Source organism: Struthio camelus, chromosome 1 (genome assembly GCF_040807025.1).
Source record: "Struthio camelus isolate bStrCam1 chromosome 1, bStrCam1.hap1, whole genome shotgun sequence".
Lineage (NCBI taxonomy): Eukaryota > Metazoa > Chordata > Aves > Struthioniformes > Struthionidae > Struthio > Struthio camelus.
The window spans coordinates 160,728,757-160,756,321 of record NC_090942.1 but is presented as its reverse complement, the minus strand read 5'-3'; the positions used below and the strand labels follow the sequence as shown (position 1 = coordinate 160,756,321).

At 38.5% G+C, this 27,565-nt stretch overlaps 1 protein-coding gene and 1 long non-coding RNA gene across 5 annotated transcripts in view; one reads left to right on the top strand and one right to left on the bottom strand.

Moving 5' to 3' along the window:
• LOC138064547 (uncharacterized) overlaps positions 1 to 25,981 on the top strand; it is a 28,519-nt gene extending 2,538 nt beyond the window's left edge. For both annotated transcript variants that reach the window (XR_011137805.1, XR_011137804.1), the window contains exons 2-4: positions 18,658 to 18,786; positions 19,832 to 20,018; positions 25,525 to 25,981. This is a non-coding gene — a long non-coding RNA (uncharacterized lncRNA). The remainder of the gene's footprint in view (positions 1 to 18,657; positions 18,787 to 19,831; positions 20,019 to 25,524) is intronic.
• ARGLU1 (arginine and glutamate rich 1) lies at positions 940 to 12,192 on the bottom strand. 3 transcript variants are annotated; one of them, XM_009665702.2, is made up of 4 exons: positions 11,428 to 12,192; positions 6,774 to 6,999; positions 4,311 to 4,394; positions 940 to 2,944 (listed from the first exon to the last, which is right to left on the bottom strand). In XM_009665702.2, the coding sequence occupies exons 1-4, from the start codon at positions 11,781 to 11,783 to the stop codon at positions 2,780 to 2,782; spliced, it is 831 nt and encodes a 276-aa protein (XP_009663997.2). In that variant the 5' UTR covers positions 11,784 to 12,192; the 3' UTR covers positions 940 to 2,779. The 3 variants fall into 3 exon arrangements, 2 of the variants coding, with proteins under 2 accessions (XP_009663997.2, XP_068783699.1); XR_011137800.1 differs by lacking the exon at positions 940 to 2,944 and having other exon boundaries at positions 4,310 to 4,394; positions 4,822 to 6,999; XM_068927598.1 differs by lacking the exons at positions 940 to 2,944; positions 4,311 to 4,394 and adding an exon at positions 4,446 to 4,879 and having other exon boundaries at positions 11,428 to 12,051.
• Positions 25,982 to 27,565: the final 1,584 nt, after the last annotated feature.

Here is a 27,565-nt window from a genome sequence, read left to right as displayed (position 1 = left end):
TGGTATTATTCTCCAAGACACTTATGAAGAGCAGTAGGGGAGGCTAAGATTCCTCTTTGCTATCAAATAAGGGCAATGAATACTGCTCAAGGCAGGTGGCAAGAAAAATACTATCTCCTTCCCTGTGATATGATACACCCTCAAAACCAGAAAAAATGAAGAGCCCCCCCCCCCCCTCCTTGTCTCTTCAAAATTGAAGTTGAAAATTCAAGCTATAATAAAATAATCACCCAACATCCATAAAAGAAACTTCGGTAAGCTCTCCATGTAAGTTAATATGCTCATGCAGATAGTCACACACACTCATACTGTTTAATCATTACCTACATTACATTCTGCATTCTAACATACTTGATACCTGTCCAATGTGATTATGGGAAGATGAAACAGCTCATGTCCTCATCATCAGATGTCAATTCCTTCCCTACCCCCCAATTCTGTCTACCTTTATTACTCCCCTGGAAAGCAATTGTATGCCTGAAGTTTCATAATAATTTTAAAAATAAAAGAAAATCCCAGGACAACTCAAATGTGAGGTCTACGCCATACAAAATCTATAAAATTATATCTGGCAAAGACAGTAAAGACATGGTGGTTTCCACCAACCAAATTTTTGCTCCAATAAAAAATAAAATATGTAGCTTTTTTTTTTTTTTTGAGGGTAGGGACAAGAAAACACAGGTAGGAAAGTGTAGGATGTCGGAAGGGCTTATCTAATTCTCATTTGACATTTTGTCCACACAATAGTCCTAAAAGTGTCATTAAAAGGAAATAAAACCCCTCTAAGTATCTGCCTGACTTAGGCTTAACTGTAGAGAACGAATGCTATTATTTAACAGCAAATTAGTGATAAAGAGTGAAAAGCCTAATAACATTGCTGCATTTAGAAGAACTTAGCTTCTTGCCTTTAGAAGAGGAGAGTAAACAAAAATGCATAGGTCTGTTTCAGTATTGACTTTTAATAGCTTGTGTCTCATAAGGGAACAGGGGATGTTTCCCGTTTTAGAAATACAGGTTATCAGTTGAGCTTTAAATACAGCCTGCTCCTGCCAACAGGTCATGTACATGATTTGGCTTCAGCTTTTGTTTTTATGCATTAAGCAACCTTCTTTTGTAATACAATATATAAAGACAAATTTAAGTACAGTAATAGTGTAGGTATTTTGCTGTCTTCACATTTATCTTGACATACTGGACAAAGCAATACACATCAACCTTCCCCCAATCCCAAGTTTCATACAAAGCACGTTGAACACTGCTTTCAGTGACACATTCAACTTGCTCCCGCATTTAATTTGCCAAATCTACAGAAACACATCTGTTGGGAGTATTGGAAATCATTTCCATCTTTGTCCAGCAAACATTCAAATACTCAGGCAACTACTGATAACTTTAATTTTTTTTTTACTACAGATGTTGCACACCAACAGGAAAAAGACAGTTTTAGAACTGGACAAGCTATAATAATCCAGGTTTCAGTAGAAGAGTTATATACAAAAAGGGGATTTTTTTATATATATAGTTTTAAATCTGTAGTTTCATTTTTCAAAATAAAACCTGTATATATAAATGGATAACATTCAAGATCTCATACGAATAGCAGTTGCTTTCTGGCTAAAACAATATATTTAAACAGGATCTCACTTTCTGCTTTCAAGCTCAAGTGTGCTAGCTAGTCCAGTCCTTTGGGGAAAAAACTTCCATTTTTTAATCCTTTTGGATCTATCAATTCATTATATGGTAACGATCTTAATTTACACAACATACTATATTATGAGGTAAATTGAAGGGGAGTAGATATCGAAGTACTGGTCTGGGTGCAGTAAGCCAAACAGCTGTTTAAACATGATACTACAGCTGAAATAAGTCTCTGTCAGAATAAAATCCGACATTCATGAAAAAAGCAACAGCCATCAAAAACATTCACAACTGCAGGGACTTTTAACTGTGTGTAATTTTGCATTATAAGTAGGAGCAGCCACAATAGTTTAAAGCAAACTTAAAAAAATACCACTATCGTCTTGAATTTAATAATGTGCATTGTCACTCTTATAACTGTTTATAGAAGTGTACTAAAAAAATTTACTTAAACATACGAATTTAAGACTTTCACTTTATTCAGCAAATTTGTTTATTTACACAATGGGGAACGCTGGTTGAATGCTGTCAATGTAATAAAAACAAATCTAACAGAGACAATACTGAACTCTCTCTATGTATTCATAGCAGAAATGACAAACTATTTCCTTACCTGTATCAGGAACATCAAGCGCAACAATGGGACAGTATCATAGGACACTGATTTAACAATAAACCACAGAGGTCCAGTAATACCATGGCAATTTACCAATGTATGTACTGACTTTTAAAAAAAATTAATTAAAAGTCAGCAATACTCAGTATAAAGTTCTGTCAATTATCAGAGTCAAACTCTGATGCGTAGGTAAGTAAAACCTTATCAGATCATCCACAATTCATAAAGTGGCCTGATCTGTTTCAGACCACTAATACAGAAACAAAATGGATGAGAACAGATTACTCTCTAAAAGGCAACAATGATCTGATAAGGGTTTATCTTAATGGAAGTTAAAAAAAAAAAAAAAATTAAGAATTGCAGAGCACAGCCCCTATTAGAACAAGCTAACTTTCCAGACTTTCAAAAAAAGACAAAAAAAAAAAAATTGAGAGAGAAAAAAAAACACTTCAACATGAAGCTACCATACAAAGTTTTTTTTTTTCCTCCTGTTTCTTTTTTCTTTTAAGAGTTCAGAGTTGCAGTTTAATCCTGGCTCTTTAGTGAGAAGGACAGTTTTGGCCTAGACTTTCCTTTGCCCAGGATAATTTTTTGCTCTTCCTTTTGCTGACGTTGTCTCTCTTGTTCTAGTTTCATCCTCTCCTCATGAATCTTTCTTTGTTCTTCAACAATTTTCAATTGTTCTTCAGCCTATGCATGAAAATAGTAGAATTTAGGCCAACATATTTTGCAGTCATAAAAGCAATTTACAATTCTGTATCAACTCCCAAATAGGTTCAATCCTGCATATTTATGCAAGCAGTTCTACCCCAGTTAGACACCATAGTTGGTTTTAATGTAGTAAAAGTTACATGAATTGAGTTTAAAAGAAACATTAAAACCTCAGCTTACAGACTTTTACACTAACAGATGCATATCAAAATACTGAATGCTTACATATAACGTTTTTTCAACTTTGCTTTGCAAACACCACATCAAAGTATCTTAATTTAGGAAGTCAATGCATAAATAGAAAAATTTCCCTGACAGCTGTCACGTTTAAGATGACGGTACAATAAATGTAGCAACACTCCCTCAAACATAACTCACCCTCCAATACCCAAGTCCAAAAAACCCTCCTAATTCAAATCAGTTTTCACTTGATTTCCAGCAAGTCAGTCCTTATACCGATACCACATTATTGCATGCAATATGAATTGTGAAACAATTCACATATACAGCTACTTAGGGACCCGCTTGCAAGTAAAATCATGACTATTTTTCTATATACAAGCTCTTCTGGTAGTCTTCTGAAGTTGCTGTTTGGTTATTAAATCAGTTAGCACTTTATCCTTCTCCCAACCTTATATGGAGGATACAGGACAAAGAGAAAAATTAAAGCAGCAACAGCACCTCAGGGTGAGATGTAAAGCATATGTAATTCAAGCAGACAGTTTTAAAAAAGATCTTGTTCACTCGAGAACGTTGTAATTACTTGAATGACTGAAACTGAACAGGATTTTAAAGAAGCTTAGTTTGGCTTATCATAAGTTGATTAGAATCAGAAATCATATTAAACATCCTCACAAGCCAGGCACCCGCTTAAATTGGTTTGAAGATCAACATAGGTTAGACTTCCATAACTTAGAAGTCTTAAGCTTAATGGGAAGGCTCTTTCAGCACTTGCATAACATTACACTAGTCTCAATCCAGTTTGTATTTCTCCTACCCAACAAGAGAGAATTACTTAGTCATTTGTCTTCTAGAAATTGAACGTGTATTTGCAAACATACTTCAACTTTCCCTGTGAAATACAGTTAACGTGTATTTTTAAGTTCTAAAGGTAGCAATCTTTCTCCAAATTAACTGTACCAGAACTATTTTTTTCTGGCAACTGTTGCTGCTAAGGATCTGGCCTATCTTACTCTCAAGGGAAGGAAAACAACGCTTACGGACATAACCAGCAACAGACAGGTTAAAATCGAGTAAGGGGCGATTTGTGTATTTTAATTGTATTGCAAATGAGGCAGAGGGACCTGTATTCCCCTAGAAGACTGTTAGCTACATGTTCACATACCAGTTTAGCTTGTGCTTCTGCAATTTTTCGATTATTCTCTTCTAGTATTCGCTCTAGTTCCTCACGCTTTGCACGCTCTTCTTCCTAAAGGGGAGGACAGGGCAAGATGTTAGTAAAGTAAAATATTTATTTCTGCGTGTTCACTAATCTTTCTCAGAATTCTTTTGTGAACTGACTTAAAGTGGCAGCTTTAGAGCTACCTATTTCGTCTCACAAAGGCAAATTGTGCAGCCACTAAATCTGGTCTCTAGAACTAAATTTAAATCATCCCGCCCAGTCCAAACAGCAACCAACTAAACCCTCCCTAATCATAGAATCCTAACAATTTATTACTAGATTTTTAAAATCACACAAATCAACAAGGACAACTACAAAAACTGGATAGTATTTACCAAATTAAAAAGTAATATATAAAATATAAATAAAGTGAATAGTTTGTCTCACCAATTAAGTATACCTACGTATTCTTTACCTATACTCCTTTAATCAGCATTAAAAGTTGAATATTTACTGTCTTGTCCAGTGTCCTGCAGAGTGTGCTCCTCGGCTGCCATACGCGCCAGCTTCCTCTTTAAAATGATTTGTACTGTTAGCTTGGCAATACCTGCATCAGCAGCTCAACCATTTATAAAGAAACAACATACAAGGAAGGCTGAGCTGAGGAATGCAGATGTTTATGATAAGAAGGAACAAAAATATGTAAATCATTCCTAAGGCAAACAATTAATAAGAAAAATACATTTACTGTTAGTGAAAAATACAAATGGTAATCCATACTTCATGGAGCTATGGGCTTCTTTCATGGGGAGAATGGACTTAACATTCCAGATTTTGACAATTTTAAGACAGCTTGGACTGTCATTTGCAGTCTGAACTTGGAATTCAGGAGTCCAGGGAAGGCATGATCAGGAAATAAAGCCTTGTAATTGTTGTTTTCTTGGTGAATTTTATGGAACTCTGTATGCAACCCATAAATATGAAGACTGCGTGAAAGTTTTTGAGGTGTTTCAGTTCACATAATGTATATCCAAATTATTTTAATATTTGGAAGATTTAAAGTTAGCCAGAGGTTTGTGTCTGTACAAGAAAAAAAAAGTTAATATGAACAAAGCAAGGCACGTGAAGAGAAAACTTCTTACTATGACTAGTAACCAGCTACTGGCTAGCACACTTCACTCCAGGCATGGAAGTTTATTCTGCATTGTAAAGAATTGATGGGACTGCTCCACACCAGATTGGCTACAGTAAAAATATCTTATTAAAAAATGTGATTTGATCAAATGAAAACCTCCCTATATAAAGCATTTGCTGAATATATGTGTCTATATTCAATATCAGTTCCTTTAAAGTGAAGGTTCAGATTTGCAAAGCAAGCGGAATTTCATGTTCTTAGTATCTGCTGTAACTCAGTGTTCTGTTTTGTTTCCCCTTTAATTATTTTTTATTTTAAGGATACTACATAACAGACAAATCACAATTAGTATGAAGGAGAAAGCTTCATTACTTAGGACTTTCCTTTTGTAAGCCAATCAAAATATTAATTTAAACTCAACTGTGGAGGCGGTGCAGACTGAAAAAGGTGTTTGATACCTGTGACTACTTAGCTCAAATTTCCTTTAACCTTAAAGTTTGTGTTGAAATTTCTGGATCCTGGAATGATTGGTGCAGGCAGGCAGACAAAGCCTTTAGTAGCAAATTACTGTCTCACAGAAAGACATTTTCAGCTTCTGCTCCAGCTGCTGATTAAAAACAAAAAACAAAAACCAAAAAACCCAACAACCAAAAAAAAAAAACCAAAAAACCCAAGTCACATGTTCAGCTTGACTTCAGACAAGGGCAACCTGCTCTTTTATAACTTCTAGGGAAAAAAAAGGAGTTGTTAGTAGTTATTAAAAATGGATATAATGATTTGGACATAGATCCTTGGTGAAGACGTAGATGGGCTTATGCTCGAAGTCCCAGAATTAGTCCAATGTATGCTCAAGGAGAATGTTTATTTTAAATGGAGAATAAGAGACCTATTTGTTAAAGACAGGTACTGCAGCTCAGTGCTGGACCCTGCTCCTTGCCTGACTGAAGGCAAAAGCCTCTTACAGTCTAGGTAAACAAAATGAAACAAATGAAGGATACATAATTATAGATTTTTAATACCCTTCCCCAAAAAAGAAAGGACCGCTGATAAATCCTGCAGCCATGGCAAAAGTTTCAAACAATTCTGAAATATGTAGGTCAGTTCCATTAAAAATCAAGTATCCTTGTTCAGGTTTTAGGAGAGTAACTGTTTAAGTATCAGTGAGCTCCTCAGAATAGGCTAGAAATTAAGTTTCGCAGCAATGCAAGTTTATATGAGAAGGGAATTAGATTTGCTGTATTCCATCTCTTTCTGAACCGAACAGGAGGCACAAACCGACACTGAAAGTTTTGCCATGGACTGTCTCTACTTTCCAAACGACCGAGCGTTACCTCTCTGGCTTTTTGTGCTGCAAGTTCAGCTTGTCGCTGTCGCTCGAGTTCTTCGAGCAACTGTTTTTCCATGATGCGCTTAGCTTCCTCCACCCTGCGGAGAACCTCTCGTTCAATCTCATCCTTCCGTTTCTCCAATTCTTCTTCTACGCGTTTAGCCACAAGCTCTTCTACTCTTCGAGCAGTTTCTTCCTCTATGAGTTTCTCTTCAATTTCTTGTTGGCGACTAGAAAAGGCAAACGTCAAGATTACTTTTTTTCCAGGAAAAAATGATTATATCGAAAGGAACATTTACAAATATACAGCGCCAGCCACACTGAAGAATCAACATTTACAAGCCTCACACCTTGCATATACAGATCCTATGTTTAAAGAGTGGTTGCCTAAATACACTTTCCTTAAATGCAAGGCAAAACAATGTTTCTTCTACAGGGAAGCCATTAAGACCATATGATATTTAGTATCTCTTACGAGAGAGACAGCTTATCATACTTAAGCACTTCATATGGTAAAAGTAATTCTAGAGTAAAAAAAAAAAAAAAGTAAGAAAAAAAGAAACAACTTTGGAGGCCCTTCCTGCTTCAAGAATTTAAATGTGCTCAATTTTATGCTACATGTAGCATTAAAATCCTATCTTTAAAACTTCCATCGCAAAGGCACCAAGCCAGCAACTAAAATAAAAGGCAGAAGCAATGAAATTTGTAATTTAAATGTTTTTACTAAGAATTCCAGGTGTTGTTTCTGTAATCTAGTTGTCCAACAATTTACCTATCCAATTTCAAACATTTCAGCTCTCCTTAACTTCTTTATTGTGGCACTCTGTGTCCACCATAATTATCCAAAACAAACTATACCAATTCCAAGCACTAAATAAATCCTTGCAACATTTACTGTTTTGCATGTTTAACAATTTATAATTTTTTTCCAAGTGCCTCCTCTTCCTTCTTTTTGTTTAAAGGAAACACTATCACTTTGCCTGATCGCTGTTTAAACTTTCAATAAAAAGAATATACGAAAGGTCAATTCCTAGGTTTATTACGAAATGAAGAAAGAAACTCTTCCAGGTAGGAACTCTTCCATGTTTCGAAACACCAGTGGGATACGACAATTAGATATCCACACATTAACTACATTTTTTTTTTTAAATATAAAGCAAATATGGTGTAGCTATGTTTTTACGAAGTATTATTTATTTTAGATTATCATAGGCTTTGGGGGGGAAGGTTGTTCTTTTTTCACCTTGAAACTGAACTTTCATTTTAAGGATTCCATGAAGTATGGAACAATCTTATAAATATATCTTCTGCCCTGTCAGCGCCAGAAATCAACAATTTACAATAACACTTATCTGATATAATGTTTGGGAGCCACTAGAGTATGGATAACTGATCTATAGCACATGTGAAATACCAAGGTGAAAAGCTTCCAAAATCCTGACTAATGTATCTTCTTTTCAAAACTGTTGTGAAACAAACGGACAGTCCATTTAATTCAAACAGATTTTAGACATTCAATTCCAGCAGAGGGAATTTATTCTTCCATTCCTCAGATGATGGCAAACTTTCACAGTGACATAAGGCCAATACTATCTTTTCCTAAAGCAACACAAAATACCTTGAGGTATTTGGGGGTGTGGGGGGGGGGGGGAGGGGGACAGCAAGGGAGGAATCTACCACCAACCAGAAAAATGCATCAACCCCATTTTCTTATTGTGCCTTCAACGAGTCACTACTACTTGTGGTCCTTTTTGGAGGGAAGATGGAAGAGGTAGTCAAAAGTTTTAAGATTTTTTAAACACCCTTGACACCCTGTTATTTTTATATACCCAAATACACCTTTATTCTTAAAAGGGTATTTTTCTTCACTCTTAGAGCTATTCAGTAGCACGTACTCTCACAGTTCATTAGTGATACAGCTTGGCATACACCAGAGGCTGTTCTACAGAAATCTATTTTTCAGAAAGCTTATATTCAAGCATCTTATTCAACTATTTTAGCTATACTTTTAACATGAGGGGAATCCAGAATAAACGTTAACTAATTGATTTAAAATGGTACATAGTTTAAAAATATCATTCGTATGAAGTAAGTTTTCAAATAACTTCAGCAATTGAAGATGTACTTGAACTAAGCACTGCGCTTGCGCAACTTTCATTCTTCTCGCCTCCACAAATTCTATTTAAATTCAATTAAACTAAGCAAATATATCTTTCTACAGTCACAAGCAATAACACTATTATAAATAGCTTCTGAGTACATGTTTTTTGGAACACTAGAAAAAGAAAGAAGTGAAATGGAATCAAGTCAAAATTTATTTTAAAAATTCATTTATAAAACCACCTAAGGCCCATAGATAAATATACTTTCAATAAATGAGTTTGATATTTATGTCTGTGTTTATAACTTGATTTTCTTGAGAAACTCAAAGATTTATTCTGCAGTTGATAGCAACAATTAATTTTCTATCACATGTACTTATGGTGTTTTATATACAGATGTAAATTTATCCTGACCTACTGAGCAATGACTCCAAAGAAATAGAGAAGTAGTCATTAATGTCAAAATATTTTTAGTATGCTCTTTTGCTTCTTAAGGACTAATTTTATAAGAGCTGCAGAAAAGATTGCATACAGTTCAGCAGTTTTATGACAAAAAAAATGCTGGCATGCTTGCAAGGGCCTTACAGAAAATTAGCGCCCCAGCAAAAAGTAGAAGTTATGCTAAGCAAGACGGATGAAGAAATTCACTTTCATTGTATGAACTAGTTAATTCAATCAGAAAGTTGCTTCTTTTCTTCACTAACATTAGTATATACTAATACAATTCATAGATCACTTAAGATACATCGCTCATTCTTTTTGAAATTTGAGGTGTATTTTAAAAGCATCACAGTTCTACTTTCACATACTGTTCCTTCCTCAGAAGTTTACCAAACTATTGCCAATACCAATCAAATATCATTTCTCCCACACAAACTTCATGTGTATTTCACAATTTCAAAACTACATAGATTTTTATAGAAAACTGACTGCAGAAAATAGACTTGAAATATATGCTGGCCTGTCAACCGTTACTTCATGAACTCCAGATCAGGCCAGTTGCAGTTGGAGCACTCTCCAGCACCAGTGATCAAATGTTTTAAATACATTACTTAAATATTACGAGCACTTCATTTGCCACAGGCACTTGAACACATCCCCTGCTTCTGGTTTTAAACTCTGGACACAGGCTAACCACAAACTTCTTAACCAAGAATAACTACATGTAATATTTCAATTATATAACTTAACACATATCTGTTTCATAATTTGTGTAATATTTTCCTCTCTTCCACCTTTAAATCCATTTCAGGAATATTTGAAGAAATACATATGAACTAAGCAGACTCTAGAAGAATATTAAGATAACAATTTGAAAACACAGTAAGCAGTTCAAGTATATTTCAATTCTCTTTTCATTCCAGTGATGCTTGTAATATTTTTACAAATTTAGATACTCGAGAAAACTATAAACCATAAAATCAGGGCCAATGACTCAAAAAGTTTTTTCACGTGTGTTTGTGCTACTCTTCAAATTGTTGAGGACATCACTGTCAAATTCTGAAGTTAACAAAGGGCATTCTCAACAGTCAAACAGAACTGAAAGTGGCAACTTCCGGTAATCAGACCTTCTGAACTACAAATAATACAAATTATTACATTAGAACAATACTGCTGGAATAAAACTCAAAGCTCTTTCCACTGGAGAATTAACTGAATTAGCTAGCTTCATATATGCAAACAAGGAAATGCTACTTCTAGATTCACTGTTTTCTCTCTAAATTCACTGCTCCAATGAATAATGATAACATCCAAAGAAAAACTATCACAATTACAGCTGTTACAACTGTTATGTGTCCTACAGAAAGCTTCTCTTTTATAACTTAACAAAGTTACTAGACACTGAACACCCATCCTGTGTTTATTAGAACAAAATTTATCTATCTCTGTAGAGTTTACGAAGAACTACACTCCCCACAGCGGAAACCGGACAAGGAAAAGATTTCAAGCAAAACATATCCGCAGATCTTGCTGTCCCATTTAGGAAGGAGGGAGAAAAAATAACAAGGAAAAAGAAAAAAAAAAAGAAACCCCAGGTTAACATAACCGTTGTACTCCATTCCTTAAAACCAACAAGATGGGCAACTCTACATGCTCGACGCAATACAAGCTCCACGCAAAAAAAAAAGGAGTGGGGGGAGGGGCAGAAAGTCTGGCAGCGCTGCACAAAGCCTCCGGAGAGCGGAGGCCTCAGCCACAGCGAGAAGTTTAAGAGCTGCGCAGAAGGACAAGGCGAGATAGGAAGAGAGCAAAGCCAGGTGACAGCGAGGCAACGTGCCACCAGGCTCTCATGCCGGGCAGACGGCTTCTAACGGACTTGAGGGAGCGAGACTTTAGGAAAAGAAAGGATCCCGGAAGACAGGCAGAAGTTAGGCCTCAACAAGGGCCTAAAGCCCTCTTCCGCAGTCGCAAAGGGCTCTGGCTTGGAAGCAGAAAGCACGGAGGGGAAGGCACTGCAGCGACGAGCTGCCCCTTCCCTCCCCCTGCCCCCCACGCCAGGGCCCTTCCTCCTCCTCCCCTCCCCCAGCAACCCCGCGCCCTGGCCGGGGAACTCACATTTTCCGCTGCCGCTCGAACTCGGCTTTCTTCTCCTCCTCCTCCCGCTTCTGCTTCTCGTCCAGGCTGCTGCGCTTGCTCACCGTGCGCCCGAAGATGTCGATGCGGTCGGGCGGCGAGGAGGCGCGCTCGCGCTCGCGCTCCCGCTCGCGGCGGGAGGAGGGGGCCGTGTTGGAGCGGGACCGCGACCGGGACTCGCGCCGCCGGTTCCGCTTGCTCTCCCGCGACTTGGAGCGCTTCCGCGCCCGCTCCTTCTCCCGGGAGCGGGACCGCGAGCGGCTCCGGTTCTTCTTGTTGTGCTTGGAGCTCTTGGTGTGCTTGGAGCGGGACGAGCTCCGGCTGCGCGACCGGCCCATCCCGGCAGAGTACAGGCCGCGCTGGCGACCGCTCCCCCGCCCCCTTCGCTAGCGGCACCCACGAGAGGAGCGAGGAGGCCCCGCGCGCACCAGCACCGCCCCACTGAGCCCCCCCTGCCCCTCGCTTTCCACCGCGGTGATCACTGAGGAGAAGGAGCAGGCCGCGAAAGCTCCAGCAAGTCCGGACGCAGACAAGATGGCGGCCCTAACAGAGCGGTGACTCTCCTCTTCCGCCCCACAATGCACCGCGCGGCGCCCGAGCCGTTTGCGCCCCCCGCCCTCGGCGCCTCTCCGGAGGGGCCCGAAGGCGCTCGGGCAAGTTCGGCACCGAAGGGCGGTCGGCGCTCGGAGAGGAAACGGCGTCCGGCGGCGGCGCCTTCCGCCGCGCATGCGTGCGGCGGCCCGCCTCGGGAGGCGGTTGGGGGCGGCCGCTTAGGGCCAGACTGGGGGTAGGGCGGGCGGGTGGCTGCGGCGCCGTCCCGCTCCCAGGCGTCCCCCGCAGCGGCGCCGCGCTCGCTCTCCCTGCTGAGCCCCGCAGGGAGGCCGCCTGCTCGCCCGGCGCAGCGGGCCCCTGCGCTGCCAAATGGCGCTGCGGTGCGGGGGCAGCTGCGTGCTCTGCCTCGGGCTCCGGAGCGCGGTGAGGGGAGGGGAACTGGCGTTTCTGGCCCCCGAGGGCCAGCCAGCCCTCTGCAAGGGTTTCCCGCGTTGCCCGCGTCAGAGGCGGTGTGCGTGTAACGGCCCTCGGCGGGTCTCTTCCGTGAACTGCCTGGGCGGCCTGAATCTGCGCTGACAGCCGCAGCGTCCTGTGGCGAGGTGATCCACAGCTGGAGAGTTACGTGGGCTTGACACCCCCCCCCCATTTTTTTTTTGGTTAATTGCACTTTTTTTCTCAGTGTTGATTTCATTTATTTATTTACGATTTCAGCGTTTCGAAAAGTATCAAAAGGGGGTAGAGGGAGTCTCCCACTGGCAACTAAGGAAGTTGTGAAAACACAGCTGAAAATAAAAATTTGAAAATGTGTTTTTCTTGGTGTTCTGCTGAACCTCCAAGTTGTAGCTACTCTCTAGCTTGACACGATGATTGCCTTTTTTTTTTTAGCTTGTGTATGGGGTGACTTTACCTAGATATGTTGTTGTCCTCCCCTTTGATAACAACGGACATATTTAATACTCTAGACAAAACGAGTTAGCAGCTTCAGGTTAGGCGGAGAGCATGATCCAGTGATAGCACAGCCGGATATAAGATCTTCCTAGCAAATCCAAAATGGAAGGATTCTGGAGAGTAAGCAGAGAGAGAAAGCCAAAGAGTGTAACAGTGTATGGAACAGGGTATATAATTTACTGTCATCTGGCATACTCTTGCTCACGACAGCAAGATAGAAGAAGCACGGAAGAGCTAAGTTCTTGGGAGGGAAAAAAGGTGGCCTACATTTTTATCCATTCGTTCACAGTAGCTATTTCAGCCTGAGTTTATTACAGGATTAGAAACTATGTATACACGGTGTGTTGTTTTTTTTTTTTTTTACAGTATGAAGCTCTGTGATTCATGTCACAGTCTGGTTCACAAAAGTTACACAGGTGTAGCAGTTGTGAATTGCTTATTCACTTTTTTCATAGCTAATGTCCAAGTTGCTTGTTTTGCTTGTGCATTTTCTGTCAGCTGCTTTTTTTTTTCGTCTCTCTTAGCAGCACTGTAGAGTTTTGAGATGCTAAACTATAGAGGTAGGGAGAGGATGCATCTGGGAGAGCAGCAGAACATCTGGGAAGAAGGCATGGCAGAAACAGAACAGTTGGCCTAGAGGAAAGTAATCTCTTCTAAAACTTGAGAGAATAAGTCATAGAGCCTGCTGCTGCAGATGGACTAATTTGAAAAGGGAAACATATTTAATTGAAAAAATGGAGAGGAAATATTATACAAAGAGAAATAAAACAACGGAAAGGGTTTACACATTGTACCTATACAGAAAGGCTAGGTAGATTGTATACATACGTACAATTATTAGTTGAACAATCCTATAGGGAAACAGAAAACATAATTTTTAATTGTGTACAGGAAAGAGTATTTTAGATAATAATCATATCCTTGAAAAATAAACGATACTGTACAGAATGCTGTTGAAAGCGTTTTGTAGTTCAGGTACAAAAAAATTACCCTTGAGTAATTGGGACTAGTGTGTGGTATATAGTAATCAAATTAATTTTAAAACCTATTTGTTCTCTTTCCCAAATGCATTTAATTTTAATAAACAAAATTACAAGATCATAATCAATATGGTACTTTTTAAATGGCATTAATTGTAAATGCTAGAGGACATTTTCAAATTTTTTGTTTTATATAAGTTCACTTGCCACTGTTTTCTAATAATGTTTGGAGTACTTTTTACATGGGAGAGGGGGAAATGAATGTTCATTCACTTGCTCTGTTGTTGTCTAGCCCGTTTAGATCCTAAACAAAAGCTCTTGAATGCTATTAGCAGTGGTGAACATAAGTTTTGATCAAAACTTGAGGTACTTATCTGTCAAAATGTGTGCCCACGTTCAGTTTTTCTCACAGTGAGTAAAACATAACAACTCATTGGTATAGTAGTATGCCTGTTTAAGAACACATGCAAGTATTTACATCTGAACCGAAGGACTTGATTCTCTGAAGACTGATTGAACTGTTGAATAGTGAAAAATCCAACCAACCTTGTTCAGCAGCTGCGTGATCAGGGAGATACCTTAACTCTGTAGGTGTATCCTGATCTATCTGGAAGATCTCTTAGCATTTGCAGCTTTAGGCATGTCTAACTAGGAGCTTAAGTCCAACCAGATGCAGAAATGAGTTGGAGTGTCATCTAAGTCTCATGAGGGACTGATTCAATAGGAGTACTTGGCTAATTAAAAAAAATCGAGTAGAAAAGAACATTTATTCAAACACACAAATTCCTCTTGATCCATTGGTTAGACCAGTTAGACAAGCGAGAAGACAGGATTCTGGTGCCTCCTTATTAGTATCAACATCTGTTCCCTCCCATGACCGTATCTTAATCACCAGGTCACTGTTCATTGGAGAAAGGTGGGAGGAGAGTTAGGGGCAAAGTTCCCTTTTACTTCTTCATTTGAAACCAAATAGTTTCACAAAATATACTGAGGATCAGATGGAAGAGCAAACATGGCTGTGGAAGTGAGTTGTCCTGGATTTAGGTTTTGTTCACAAGACTGGTTTTGCATTGGTTAAATGGTCATGGGAACAAAGAAAGGGCTAATTTTGAGAACTGGAACACAAGACTTGTCAAGTGCTGTAACCACTAGGATATTACATAATACTACTCCTACAGCAGCTATTTTAAAAAGAGTGAGCCATGCTCAGTTCTTCAAAGACTCTTGTAGGCACTGCCCTCAGGAGAGACCTCCAAGTTTTTGCTCCTAGAGATGAAGATGCCACCCTTGAAGTGCTGACTCAGACACCTGAGCTTTAACAGGGAGACTGCCCCACCTCCCTGTCCAGTATTTCCACTTGGCTTGGTGACTCCTAATTAGCATGCATGTTTTATGAGTTCCTAATTCTTGTTTGATTTTGCAAAACTATTTGGATGAAATCCTAGCTGTACATTTTATTTGGAGCCAGGATTTTTCCTATTATATTATATTTTATTTATTTATTTTTATCTTTTAGCAGACTAGTATGGCTACCATTTCTGCTTTTCTGTGAGAGTATGGAAATGACTGGGAGCTATTGTTTTTTTTTATTTTTGGAAAAGCAGTCAAGAAGCAACTTGTTTATGGTCGCAGGTATGGGAAAAACATCCTACCTACACTTAAAACAATCATACAACAGTTGATGGGAATTTACCCTGAAGCATATTTGAAATTTCAGAAGTCAACTGTGATGTTGAAATTCTATCAAAAAAAAATGGATAAAACTTTTTTCTTCTTGCCACCATATGAACTATCGAACTTAAAAATTAAGTTCCACACATCAATGGGCAAAAAATAGTAGTTGTTACTTTCCAAAATATTTTATTAAAAATTGTAAGACAAACATGCCGCAAATATGAGCCAGCCAGTTTAGCAGGAAGTTTTCCGAGTGCCAGATTCTGCCTCCTGAGACTAGTTGTAGAGGTCTTTCTAATGATCTGAAGAGAAACAAAGAGAAAATAATTATTTTGAAGTCCAACCTTACCAGAGTTTTCACTAGAAGGTCTTCTGCTCTTCTTGGAAGATGTTGTAAGTGCTGTGGAATGTGTCCTTTGATTCCTTGTCTCATGTGGTTCCTCATGTCTTTTATTCCTATACTATATCAGTAATGCTTGTCTATAGATAGTCTGATAACCTTTAAGCCACAATGATAACAATTATACACATCACACTGAATTACATTTTGATGAAGGTTCTGACTTTGATGTCATCCCAGCTGATGATCTACCACAGAGCCATAACCATGACTTCAGCAATACCAGAACAGGGCTATCCAGAACGATCACAAAGCTCTGAACACCGGGCGCTCTCAGCATGCACAGCATCCAGCACACTGCTTCTGTAGTCTAGAGTCATGCCATACACACCTATGTGCTCCACAAAGTCCATGCAGTGTATTTAGTCTGCCATCAAACCTGCTGCACACTGATTTCAAAATGTGCCCTGGGACCTGTTTCATTTGGGTCTAAAATGCTGATGCATTAGCACAGGATAGGTTTCCAAATGTATGGAATATCTAATACGTGTCTGCGCTTCTCTAGAGCTATAGCTGATATCAATGCATGTGGTTAGTGATCATTATTAGTGTTTTCGATAGGCATGCAAGTTTGATAAAGTTGTTTTGGGGTTTCTATCACAGATAGAAATTGCAGCCTTATGAAGTCTGGGGGTATTCTCTCAGTAGGATGGCAAACAGTGTAAATGCAGAAAGGAATCCACAAGTATTTCTCCTTTTCCTTATTTGCATTATTAAAAGAGTTTGGAGGAATGAAGCATATCCTTCTATGGTTTAAACCACTACAAAACATAGTGTGCTGAAATATTCATGTCTGGACAGCTCTCAATATTTTACTTGTGTTATGATTTTGGAGATAGGGAAACAACTAAGGAAAAAAGATTGTCTGTAACCTGTTAAACATTTAAAGAAACAGTATTCTAAATATCACTGTTAGAGTCAGGCAGTGCTGATTCTGAATAAGGGTGGCAGAACATGGCTGTAGTAGAAGAACCAGTGGTGAAGCATTTCAGTTAGTATAAGGATGCTTAAGATATGCTTTTGAAGCAAATCTCTTGAACATCTCCACTTAACGGCAATTTGGTTGCATTATGGAGGAGTCTCAGGTAAACTATGTTTTTTGGAATTAAATTAAATCATATAATGTATTCTAGGACTCCATCTGCTATTGAGGGTTCAGTCTGCAGGACTAGACTAGAGCTAGTGCAAAGTAAAGCACTTCCCAAAAGCATCAGGTTCTCAGCAGCCACTGTCTTAGTCCACAGATTTTGACTGCAAAGCACTTCTTGCTAATGCAGTCAGAGCAGCGATGTCACATAGAGTTGAGTTAGAAAGTCCTTTGGTATTGGCTCCTTTCTCAGAAGCACACAGAGATCGCAAAGCGCTTAGGCCAAAAGACACAATTACTTAGTATATTGGATCTGCGTAGACATAGCCCCTGAAGCCATTTTTTTGCAAGCTAAGAGAGGCTGTCGTACTTGTCTGCCAGCATCTGATAGCTAGGAACTAGGCCAATCTGTATGTATATAGCACTGGGATATGTAGCCGATCTGCAGATTTTCCTGCTAGCTGGTTGGTGAGTTAGCACACCCTAGACTGTTCTTTTAAGTCCTCATTGGGCAATCATGTATTCTTTCTGGCTTGCCAAAGGTAAGTAAAAGAAATGACTAGGGGAAAGTAATATTGAGGCTGACGGGCATGGGAAGAGATGAAAGTATTGCACTAGATAGTGGGGGAGGATGTAGCTTAGGGCTGATATGTTGAATGTTCCTCTGCACACTTGATTTGGGAGCTCCTGAGTGTTAGATGATGAAATAATGCAGACATGCTCTGACTGCTCAAAAGAGGACTCCCAAGGGGAAAGTGCCATCCATGCTTACTCACTCTGCTAGGTAGCATTGTCTACACTTTTCTGTAAGCTGCTTCTGCAGTTTTGCAATTGTGATGGTGCACAGGGACCTGGAATCCTCTAAGAGAACCTGTACATCAGGAAAAGGTGATTTAGCTGCGTCTATATGAAGGTACTGCTGCAAAGAGCAAACGTGAAGAAAGTCTAGAGTTTCCCTCCAAGCCAAGAGCGGGCTCACGGCTGATTGTCAGACATCTGTCATCGGCAGGAGTTGCCAGTAGTGGAGCTGGGGACTACAAACGAGAGTGACAAAGGTGCATGATGACCCAGTGAAAGAAAAAGCTTTCTAGGACAGATAGTAGCAGTTCATGATAAGACAGCAAAATAAACTACACAGGTGAAAGAGGAGGATCAGGTGTGAGAGTGCACTAAGTAAACAGTGAATGAATAAGATGGGGGCCAGGTATAAAATATTAGTGCATTCGAGAAATTAAAGGAGTGAGCACCATGAGAAAAAGTGTAGGAAATGAAAAGCAAAAAAGTGAAGATGTGAAAGATGCACCCTCTCCCCCCCAAAAAAACCACTCACTAATAAGGAAATAAAAAATATTAAAACATATTTTTGATATTGCCTTTCTATGCAGGCTGTTGCTTATATTACCAGAATAAATGTTAAACAGTTTAAATGGAATAGTGTCTGAGATGATTTCTCTTAAGCTGTACATCTTCTAGGCAAATGTGTGAGAACTACTGATTTGTTCCCCTTGTTCAGATTACACAAATGTGAATGCAGCAGAGATTTGACTTGGTGTCTCCTTCTACAAATGCAGGAGGAAAAAATGGAAAGAGAAAGCCTCCCCTGGGAAGAAAGGGAGTGATCCCATTATAAATGAGAGTCATACAACATCCTTCCGGAGGCGTGTTGAAATTTCCCATGGGAGGAAGAAGAGTAAACAAAGGTCGGTATCACTAATAAAAGAAAAACAGTTGGCAACCAAGGAAACAATAATTATTTAATTGCAGTGTCCTGAAAAGCTAGCAACAGAAACAATACCAGTTAAAAGCACCAGGCCAAACCCCTCTGACTTGCAACCCTACCTGTCATACAGCAAGGATGTGTTTGCCCTACTGCTCTGAGAGCAATGCTTTGCCAGCAAGATAAATAAATATGCCCTGACTTTTTGCCTTTGCTGCTTTGCTCTCATGACTACAGTATTCCTGAGGGTTTTTGATGTTTAGCTTCACAACAGTATCGTGATATAAGGAGTTGCTCTTACCTCTGCTTCACAAATGACAAATAACCTCAAGTAGAGCTGTGCTTACAGCTGCACACACTGCTTATGACAAGGAAGGGAGTTTCCAAATTACAGGCCAGTAACCGTTGTTTGACTTTTCTTGCTCGCTTTCTGAACTGGTAGAAACAGTAGAGGGATATTAATACTGGGAGGACATATGCAACAGTTTTTCTTGAACAGTAAAGTTTACCTATCAGGAAATAAATGAACTAAGGTCCCTGTTGCAAAATATATACCTCCCTAAAATGCAACTGTGGCTTCAACATTTTCTGGAGGAGATCCATACAGTGTTGAAAACAAATATATTAGCAAATATTTGTGTTTGTTTGGCAGCAAGATTCTTTTTTAAAACTAATTCCATTTCATTCCCAAGCTCAGACTGGCAAAGCCTGTTAAGGCCAGGTTCTAACAGGTATTATTATTTTTTAAGGGAAAGGTATGTGGTGATCTAGACAGAAGGAATCTGTGCAGCGCTCTGGTCACGTTTCCAGCCTGTATTGCAGTGCAATCACAGTGCTAACCGTACGCTTCCTCGGAGCTGACTTCACTGAATGGCACCATCTAGCTTAGCTTCGTCATGGTGCGAATGACCATTCTGCGTTCATAATGATGTTATATTTCCTGAAACGTATAGTGTATAGCAGAGTTCTAGGATGTTTTTTTAACAAGTTCCCTGTTGATTACTTTATTCATTCTTCTGTGTATGCAGGTAGAATGGAGGGGATACTTAACAGGCCTGGATTTACTGGGAAGGCTGAAACGCCTGTGTGTATTTCCTGCCTTTCCCTGGGTGGTATTTACAAATCATGGTTCTCCAGCAGAGTGCCATGGTCTCTCTCCAGCTGCTCAAATCCGCATACTCGGTTTGGGCAGCAGAGAGAAAACAATGTACAATGGTAAGTATCACTCTCGCAAGAGTCAGTATATGCTGAAAGTGATAGAGAGACAAGACTCTTAAGAGTCAGGGCCAATGCTGTTGGGAAGAGCTAGATTGTGTGACATAAACTCAGTTCTTTACTGGCTAAAGAATGGAAGTTAGGTGTTCCCCACAGCACACCAATTTCTGCTCCTCTCTAAGGGCTGCAGCATGCTCTGTTCTTCATTTGCAGGAAGTCAAATGCAAAGCCATTTGGCTAGATCTCTAACTATATTTTTGCTTATTTCAAGTGATGCCCGTTTCTTACATTAGCCATCAGTGTTAGGACAGCTCTTCTCCATTTGCATCTCCTTTATTTTTCTCCTGCTTCGTTGCATTTTTTTCCTATCTATCTCCTTTGTGTGTACGTTAGACATCGCTACCTGCTAAAGGAGATTACAGTCTCCTAGGATTCTTACTTTGTCTTAGGATACTTACCTCACAGAATAGAACAGAGAGAAAAATGCACTCTGAATTCTCAAGCCTTTTTTTACCACAGAAACAGAGGATAAAACCAAATAGTGATTACAGAAAGAGTCGGCCTTTAAATCCTTATTGCAGCATAGGAGTGAGAAGCACAGACCACACAAGTTGGTATTTCTAGTAACATTAAGTTATTTTATTGTGCCTTTAGCCTTTAAGTTATTTTAATATTAAATAATATATCTTTCTTTATTAAAACAAAATGAGACCATCATTACAATCTTTACTTTAAAACCTGAAAGTACAGTTAATAACTGAAGACTGATAGTGGTCGTTGTGCTGGGACCCTTTCATTTGGCTCTGCACAACTGACCATGCTTCACTGAGCAGTGAAAACCCATATTAATTTATAGGAGTTTACTGGTTTTGCTGTTACTAGGAATGAGGGTAAGTGTTCTTCTTTCTGATGGAGCTCTACAAAGTTAGATAATATCATTAGTGTTTTTCAATGAGGTTATAAATGTATCTTTTTTAAGATGCTTATATGCAACTATTTAAAAACATGTCGGTCTCCTGAATGACTGTGAAAGCTATCAGTTCAAAGATGCTATCATTTTTTTAAAGAATGATCTGAGAAATGGTGTATAGAAGTAAGAATCCTGAATTATTTTCTTTCCTTGTTAGTGAGTGCCTCATCTTTACGAATAACAATAAGAAAAGTATGTATGGTTTCCTCTTCTGGTTTCTCCCTGTGGAAAATGGGTAGAACAGTCCTTATCAGTCTTTCTACAATTCCAAACAAAAAAAAAAAACCCGTATCATAAAGTATTCTTGAAAATCTATGTTCTTCTCTGTTTCAAGATGGGATAAAGAGTTTTCCTCATGACTAGTTAGCACTTTTGAATTGCAAAGACTGTTTTAAAAACTTCAGATGCACTTATGGAAGTCTGCAAAAGGATTTGCACTGATGCCTATAGATATTGGGTGGTGGTCTAAACGTGTGCACTAAAGGTGAATGCCAGCTTGATTGCATAAATACGAGATTAGCGTGTGCTCCCAAAAGCAGTCTGTAAGACATCCTTGGATTACCCTACTCAGTAAAATCCATAAGCAAGTACGACCAAAATAGGAATAGGCTAAATAATATTTGTTTATATGTGCGCTCAAACTTCTTGCATGAGTGTTCTACACAAGGAAGTACTTGAACAGTTACTTTAATGGTTGAGGTGCCGGTAGATGGCACTAGAGAACACATTCCATAGTTCTGCAGGTCCTGTTTTGTAGGATCAATGACCGTGGTGGTGTGCACCGTGAATGATTTCTCTCTGTAGTTCTTTACATGGTGCTCTTAATGAAAGTTAGGCTTGTTTTAAGTGCATTGCTAAAACAGGGCCTAATACACCCATGTTTAAAAACTGCTACGTGGTAAATGTGAACTGTACATCTTTTTCTACTGAGGGTCACCAACTTGCTGTAGTCATTCCACTCTTGTTTTGCTTGTGCAATTTTTTTCAAAGCATAGACCATTTTAAATGAATGTGTTCATTTGAATATATAAAAGGCTGCAATTAGAAGAATTAGAATGGTACAATTAGAGGAACTCTGCTTCCCATTCTGAACAAAAGCAATTTAGACAAAAATCTACAGGAGCAGGTCAACCTTTGTTGAACAACATTCAGTTTCCTGTTTTATGGGCACTACAGTAAATGCAGTCCATTGCCTTTAATTGAAATAAATGAACTGTTTGTCAGTCCCAGTGGAAGCAGAATTCTTGAATGAGCCTAAAGTTCATTTTTATAAGAAAGTAAACAAGTAAGAAAAGTCCTCAGTGACTAGTCTGACACCTATTATTGCTGGTTTATCAAAGCATCTACCCATTCCACATGGATAATGAGACTCACTCTATCTTTAATACAGTTATTAGTCTAGACCAGAGAGATATCAGGTTAATATTTCCACAGAGAGAGGGTTTTTTCCCCTTTACAAACAGATGGTGGATTGAATCACTGGACTGGGTCTGGAAAGTGTTCCTAAAACGACCATGATTTGGTCACATTGGCAAGGATTACTATACCAGGAACCACTCCCAGGAAAGGGAAAACAGGAATCAAAAGTAAGCTGATTGATTCCCTGTGGAAAGGGTCCAGTGAAAAAGTCTTAAAAATGGTGTAGACCAAAGGTATTTTACATTAATCGTGAGTTTCCTGTTATATTTGGCTTTACCCTACTACTGTATAGATATTACTGTACTCTAATATCTGATTCGTTTCTGGTAGTGTCAGATAGTACTTGTTGCTAAACCATAACGAACACCACACATGATTTGATTAGGTTGCTATTTCTCAGGCTTATATCAGATAGATAATGAGAAACAAATGATTTCCCTCCAATTTGCTCTGAAAAGAGAAAATTAACTCAGCAATGATATTTTGGCCATGGAAACCTCTTCAAAGAATGGTCTCTAACAAAAAAAGTGAAGAGAAGTGCTTGTAGTGTAATTCATGCCTCATTAACACTTCTTACAAGACTTCTTCACTCATGGCTTACAATAATTCCTGCTCTAAAGCTATTCTGGGAAGTCAGGAAATTTGCAAGATAGTAATTTCTGTACTTACATCTGTATTGAACTGAAAAGCTGGGAATGGTTGGCATTCATCTTTGATATACTGAAACACATTTTATCAAAGAATACCTCAGATTCCTACAGAGTGTCTGTGCATTTATGTGTCTAGCTTGCACTGGCAAAGTTAAAAGTCTGTCAGCATTTCCATTATGAACCTTTATTTTCAGTGGTTTGCAATACCAACAGTCCCTAAAATTTCTTTCCAAGTGGAAACTTGGCATGTCAATTCTCAGTCCAATTATTTTTGTATACATTTTGAAACAAATCAGTTTGTCCATTTTTAAGTTTTACAGGAGATCATAATTTTTTTTTATAGCTTCAGATGCTTTATTACATTCCTGTAATATAGAACAGGAATTCATTAAAAAGAATGCTTCATTAAAAGAAAGTTTGCAACACATCCTGTTAAGCTGTGAGTTTTTGTATTTGTCATTTTTCAAGATCAGAAAGTAGCTACTGTGCATGTTATTTAGCATATAGTATCATTTCACAGAAACATATCTTCTGATTTTAGAGTCCTTAACACTCTTGTGCCACTTACCTGTAAATAAAGAACTATAGTAAGCGTTAAGTGTGTGAGAATAAGTCTTCAGTTAGGCTTATGCTAGGAAATGTGTTTGAAGGTAAGCCAAGCTCAGCTAACACATTGCAGTGTTGTCTGACTTTGACCTTTTTTCTGGATAGGACCCAGGATATCATTTTTTTCTCTTGATTTAGCTAGCTGGCTTCCATTAGAGATATCCATCAAAATTGTTTTTTCTTAGTTAAGCAAGTTTAAAGAGTATTAACTTGCATCTTCATGAGGAGAAAAAAGGGAGGTTAGCTTGCATGTAGGAATCAACTCAGAACTAGTTTTGACTGATTTTCCTAAACTAGAATAACACTTTCTTGTAATAGGCCTAAATTGCTTTAGTATCTGTAAATTTCCTGAACTGTCTATTCATTGGTATGTAAGGGGTACTTTCTGTCACTCACACTCTTACAGGATCAGATCCTCAGAAACAGAAAATGCTCTAATTCCATGTGCTTGAGTATGCCAGCTTTATACCTGCTGATAGTTGGATATTTAAAGACATTAATGAGGAAAAAAGTACAAAAAATTTACATTCCGTGTACAGCCTAGACACTGAAAAGTAAAATATGGAGTATCATCCTATTTGTGAGCTAAGGTTCCTCGTATAACTGAAATACTCTAAAGTAATACCTCCACAGCAGGAAGTGTTGGTGTAGAACCACCAGGAAGTTAAGATTTCATATAAGTAAGCACTTTTCCCTTTATTGTGCACAAATCTGGACATTTGATTCTCTGAAAAGCATATTAACTTCCTTGATGACGAAGTGACTTCGTCACTTGGTTAAAGTAATTTTTATTTACAGAAACAGACAAAACATACTGGTAATGGCAGGTAGGTCTCTAGATAGTATTAGCAGTATTTAGAGTCATTCTCTTTTCCAGATCAGACTGAGGATTTTCTTTGTCCATCTAATTTCTGTACCGCATTTTAGCAAGAATGGATGATGACAGTAGCAATAACAACCATGAAAATAATAACGGATTATAATAGAAATATAATGTCTTACTTCACAAAAACATTAGAAAACAAGTGCATCCAGAGAATAAATGTGTTTTGATACTCTGTTTTATGGTACACATCTTTTAAATGCACCCCGATCCCTGTGATTTTGGGAAAATTCAACAAATAGAGGTCTTAGAGAAATAGGTGTGATAATTGGCTTGATGCCTATCTTGATAGCTGATCTTACGAAGAGGCCTTGTGGGCATGAAGGAGTACGAGAACAGCAGTAGGAGTGCCCCTACTGAGCAGATTCTTACAGAGCCCAAAGTTTACTGTCAATCTGAGATGATTCTGCTCTGATCTAATGTCTGGGAAACACTGTGGTAAATTTAATAAGTACTCCAGCATCATTCCTTAAGATGTTGAGCTGAATTTTGCTATAGAAAAGCAGAATGTACTACTGCCATTATCACCACCATAACTACAAAGGGCGTCAGATTAGGTAATCCAGAGAAGAGGTTGTCTTGTTTACCATTCTGCAGCTGTGGAAATCAATGTTGTGTTTTCCGCTCCTCCCATTCACCCTCTTTTTCTTTGTGTTTGCTATTAGACTGAGCTGCCACAGTAGAAAGGAAGCCAACTGAATATCTTGGCTTTGTGAAACTTAGAGGCTGTTTTCACTAATTCAGACCCAAGAGATTTGTTATGTGTGGCTCCAGAGGGATATGCCACTCACTAGAATCCTAGAAATTTCCTTTTGATATTTTTTGAAGTTTAGTAAGATTTCCTTTGCATGGAATATTTATTTTGTAGCACATTATCTTGGTAGCATCATTTTGGCCCTTAAATGAGAGTCATTTAAGCAAGACCCTCTTCTTGCTTCATGATAACTGTATTCCTAAATCCTCCCTTGACTGTTGCAGCGTTACAGCAAATGGAAGAGTGAGAGAATCTCTGCTGTGATTGACATCGGGGAGGGATCATCTCCCTCCACAGAGACTGTGGGTGACTCACTATTATCCTTCCCTGCGGGACAGCAAACACGTACAATAATAGAGCTCTGTGAGAGAAGAGACTTTCTGGCAATGTGTTGCTTCTGTCAAGCCGCAGGAGTTTCAAATTATTGTATGTAACATTATAGTAAGATCTCTGAACTAGCAAAACCTACTGGAAACAGAACTATTCCAGTGAAATAATTCCCTGGACTGTAAGAAAATTTTGTAGGGATACAATGTGACCAGAGAGATTCAATATTTTATGTATTGATTTTCTTTAATAACAATGGTAATGTAAAGCATGTAACTATTTTTATAAAGCTGTATTAGAGCTGTATTGATTTCTTGTGAAGTCATGCATAAGAGCAGCAGTGTATGACGCATCACAGAGAAGGGAAGTTCATTACACAGAACTTAGTTCTTGGTAATCATCTCAATTAAGGGAGTGTGTTGTTTCTGAAGATGCCATTTTAGAGCTGTTTATTGCAATACGGCAGCCTACGCAATATATGAAAACTTTCTGTGGTTTGTCTATTTTAGATACTGTTAGACTGCTGGTGGCAGAAAAAAGATGAAGGATTTTTCCTGAAATCATTTTGATTTTATACTAATACAAAATACCAGCGATTTCATAGTCTTGCTTTAGGAACAAATATTAATTGTTTTCTTTTTATTAGGATATATCCTAAAGCATATTCTATATAAGTTGTGCATTGTAATGGAACTAAAAAGGTCCTTTAAATTTCAACTCTTTCTGAACAGATTTTCTTTTTCTTTTTCTTTTTTTTTTTTAATATTAGTTTACTTGATGTGTGGCTTAGGAGATTTAATTACTTTATTTTCAGTTTAAACATTGCAGTAGGGAACATTTCATCCAACTTTAGCTATCTATAGTTAAGTATTTAGTTTTTAGGTCAGTTAAGCCCCCTAAATAATCAAAAATAAGAGATAGGGACCTGCAGAGAACCTATGTGTTGTAGGGTAAGTGGGAAGAATTGCCCCTTGCAGCTCCCTGTCTTTTTATTGACTGTAGGAGAGTCCAGAAAACTGCCTTAGGCAAGATCCTAAGTTAAGGAATGAAACCCTTCTCAGATGTACAGAAATCATGGGATTGGCTTAAAAAATGCAGATTTTTAAAATAGTAAATATTTGGCTCTCTTTTTTTTGAGTGCATAGGGTTCCTGTTTCAAATGTTTCTCAGGAGTTTCATGGGATAGAAAATTTTAAAATGAAAACTGAGGTTTTTAATATCATTGCCAATGCTGGGGGCTAATTTTTTTAGAAAGCTATTAAATATCCTCTGAATCATGATGAAATTGTGAAGATTGTCAGAACTGATAACTAAAGACAGCTTTTTGTTTGACCACATAAATATGATACATTATTTTTGTCCATGTTGCTACCATTCTTTCTGATACGAATATTGTTCTTATTGCTGATAGTAACCCATTACTGGAGACCTTATTAAGTTTAAAGGCACTTGGACTTGTCGTTTTTGTGACTGATCCTGCAGGAAAAGATCTCCTGTCATGAAAAACTGCAGACTGCCTCTTCTGTAATTCGATTTTCGTTTGCTAGTTGGTTTTGGATATATTTTTTTTTCGGTCGAGCCTTCTGTCAACCCCAGAAAGGGTCAGTTTTGCAACCTTTAAAAACTCAGCAGAACTGTTATGGTGCAAGTTGAGTGAACTTTTTTGTCAGGCTTGCTGTGTAAGAATGTTGCTTGTTGTGAACTCGTGTCCATTCATAACAGAATCTAAAGAGGATTAGATAATAAATAAGTACACTAAGCACATTTGCAGCATGGTATGGAAGACAGTTAACCTAACTGATATGCTACTTGAAAGCTTGACTGAAAAAAAATTGCTGAAATATCACTGAAGGTATTTTTGGACTTAATTAGAAAATAATATTCTAAGGAGATATTCAATATTACCATTGAGGAATTATATCACTGTGGCTGAACTAC

What these genes read in the sequence shown, in the direction of transcription:
- ARGLU1 (XM_009665702.2), bottom strand. Translation starts at nt 11,783, where the DNA reads ATGGGCCGGTCGCGCAGCCGGAGCTCGTCCCGCTCCAAGCACACCAAG. An exon ending in TTCGAGCGGCAGCGGAAAAT is followed by an intron (nt 7,000 to 11,427) that starts GTGAGTTCCCCG and finishes TGCCTTTTCTAG; the next exon opens with TCGCCAACAAGAAATTGAAG. An exon ending in CAGAAGCACAAGCTAAACTG is followed by an intron (nt 2,945 to 4,310) that starts GTATGTGAACAT and finishes TTTCATGCATAG; the next exon opens with GCTGAAGAACAATTGAAAAT.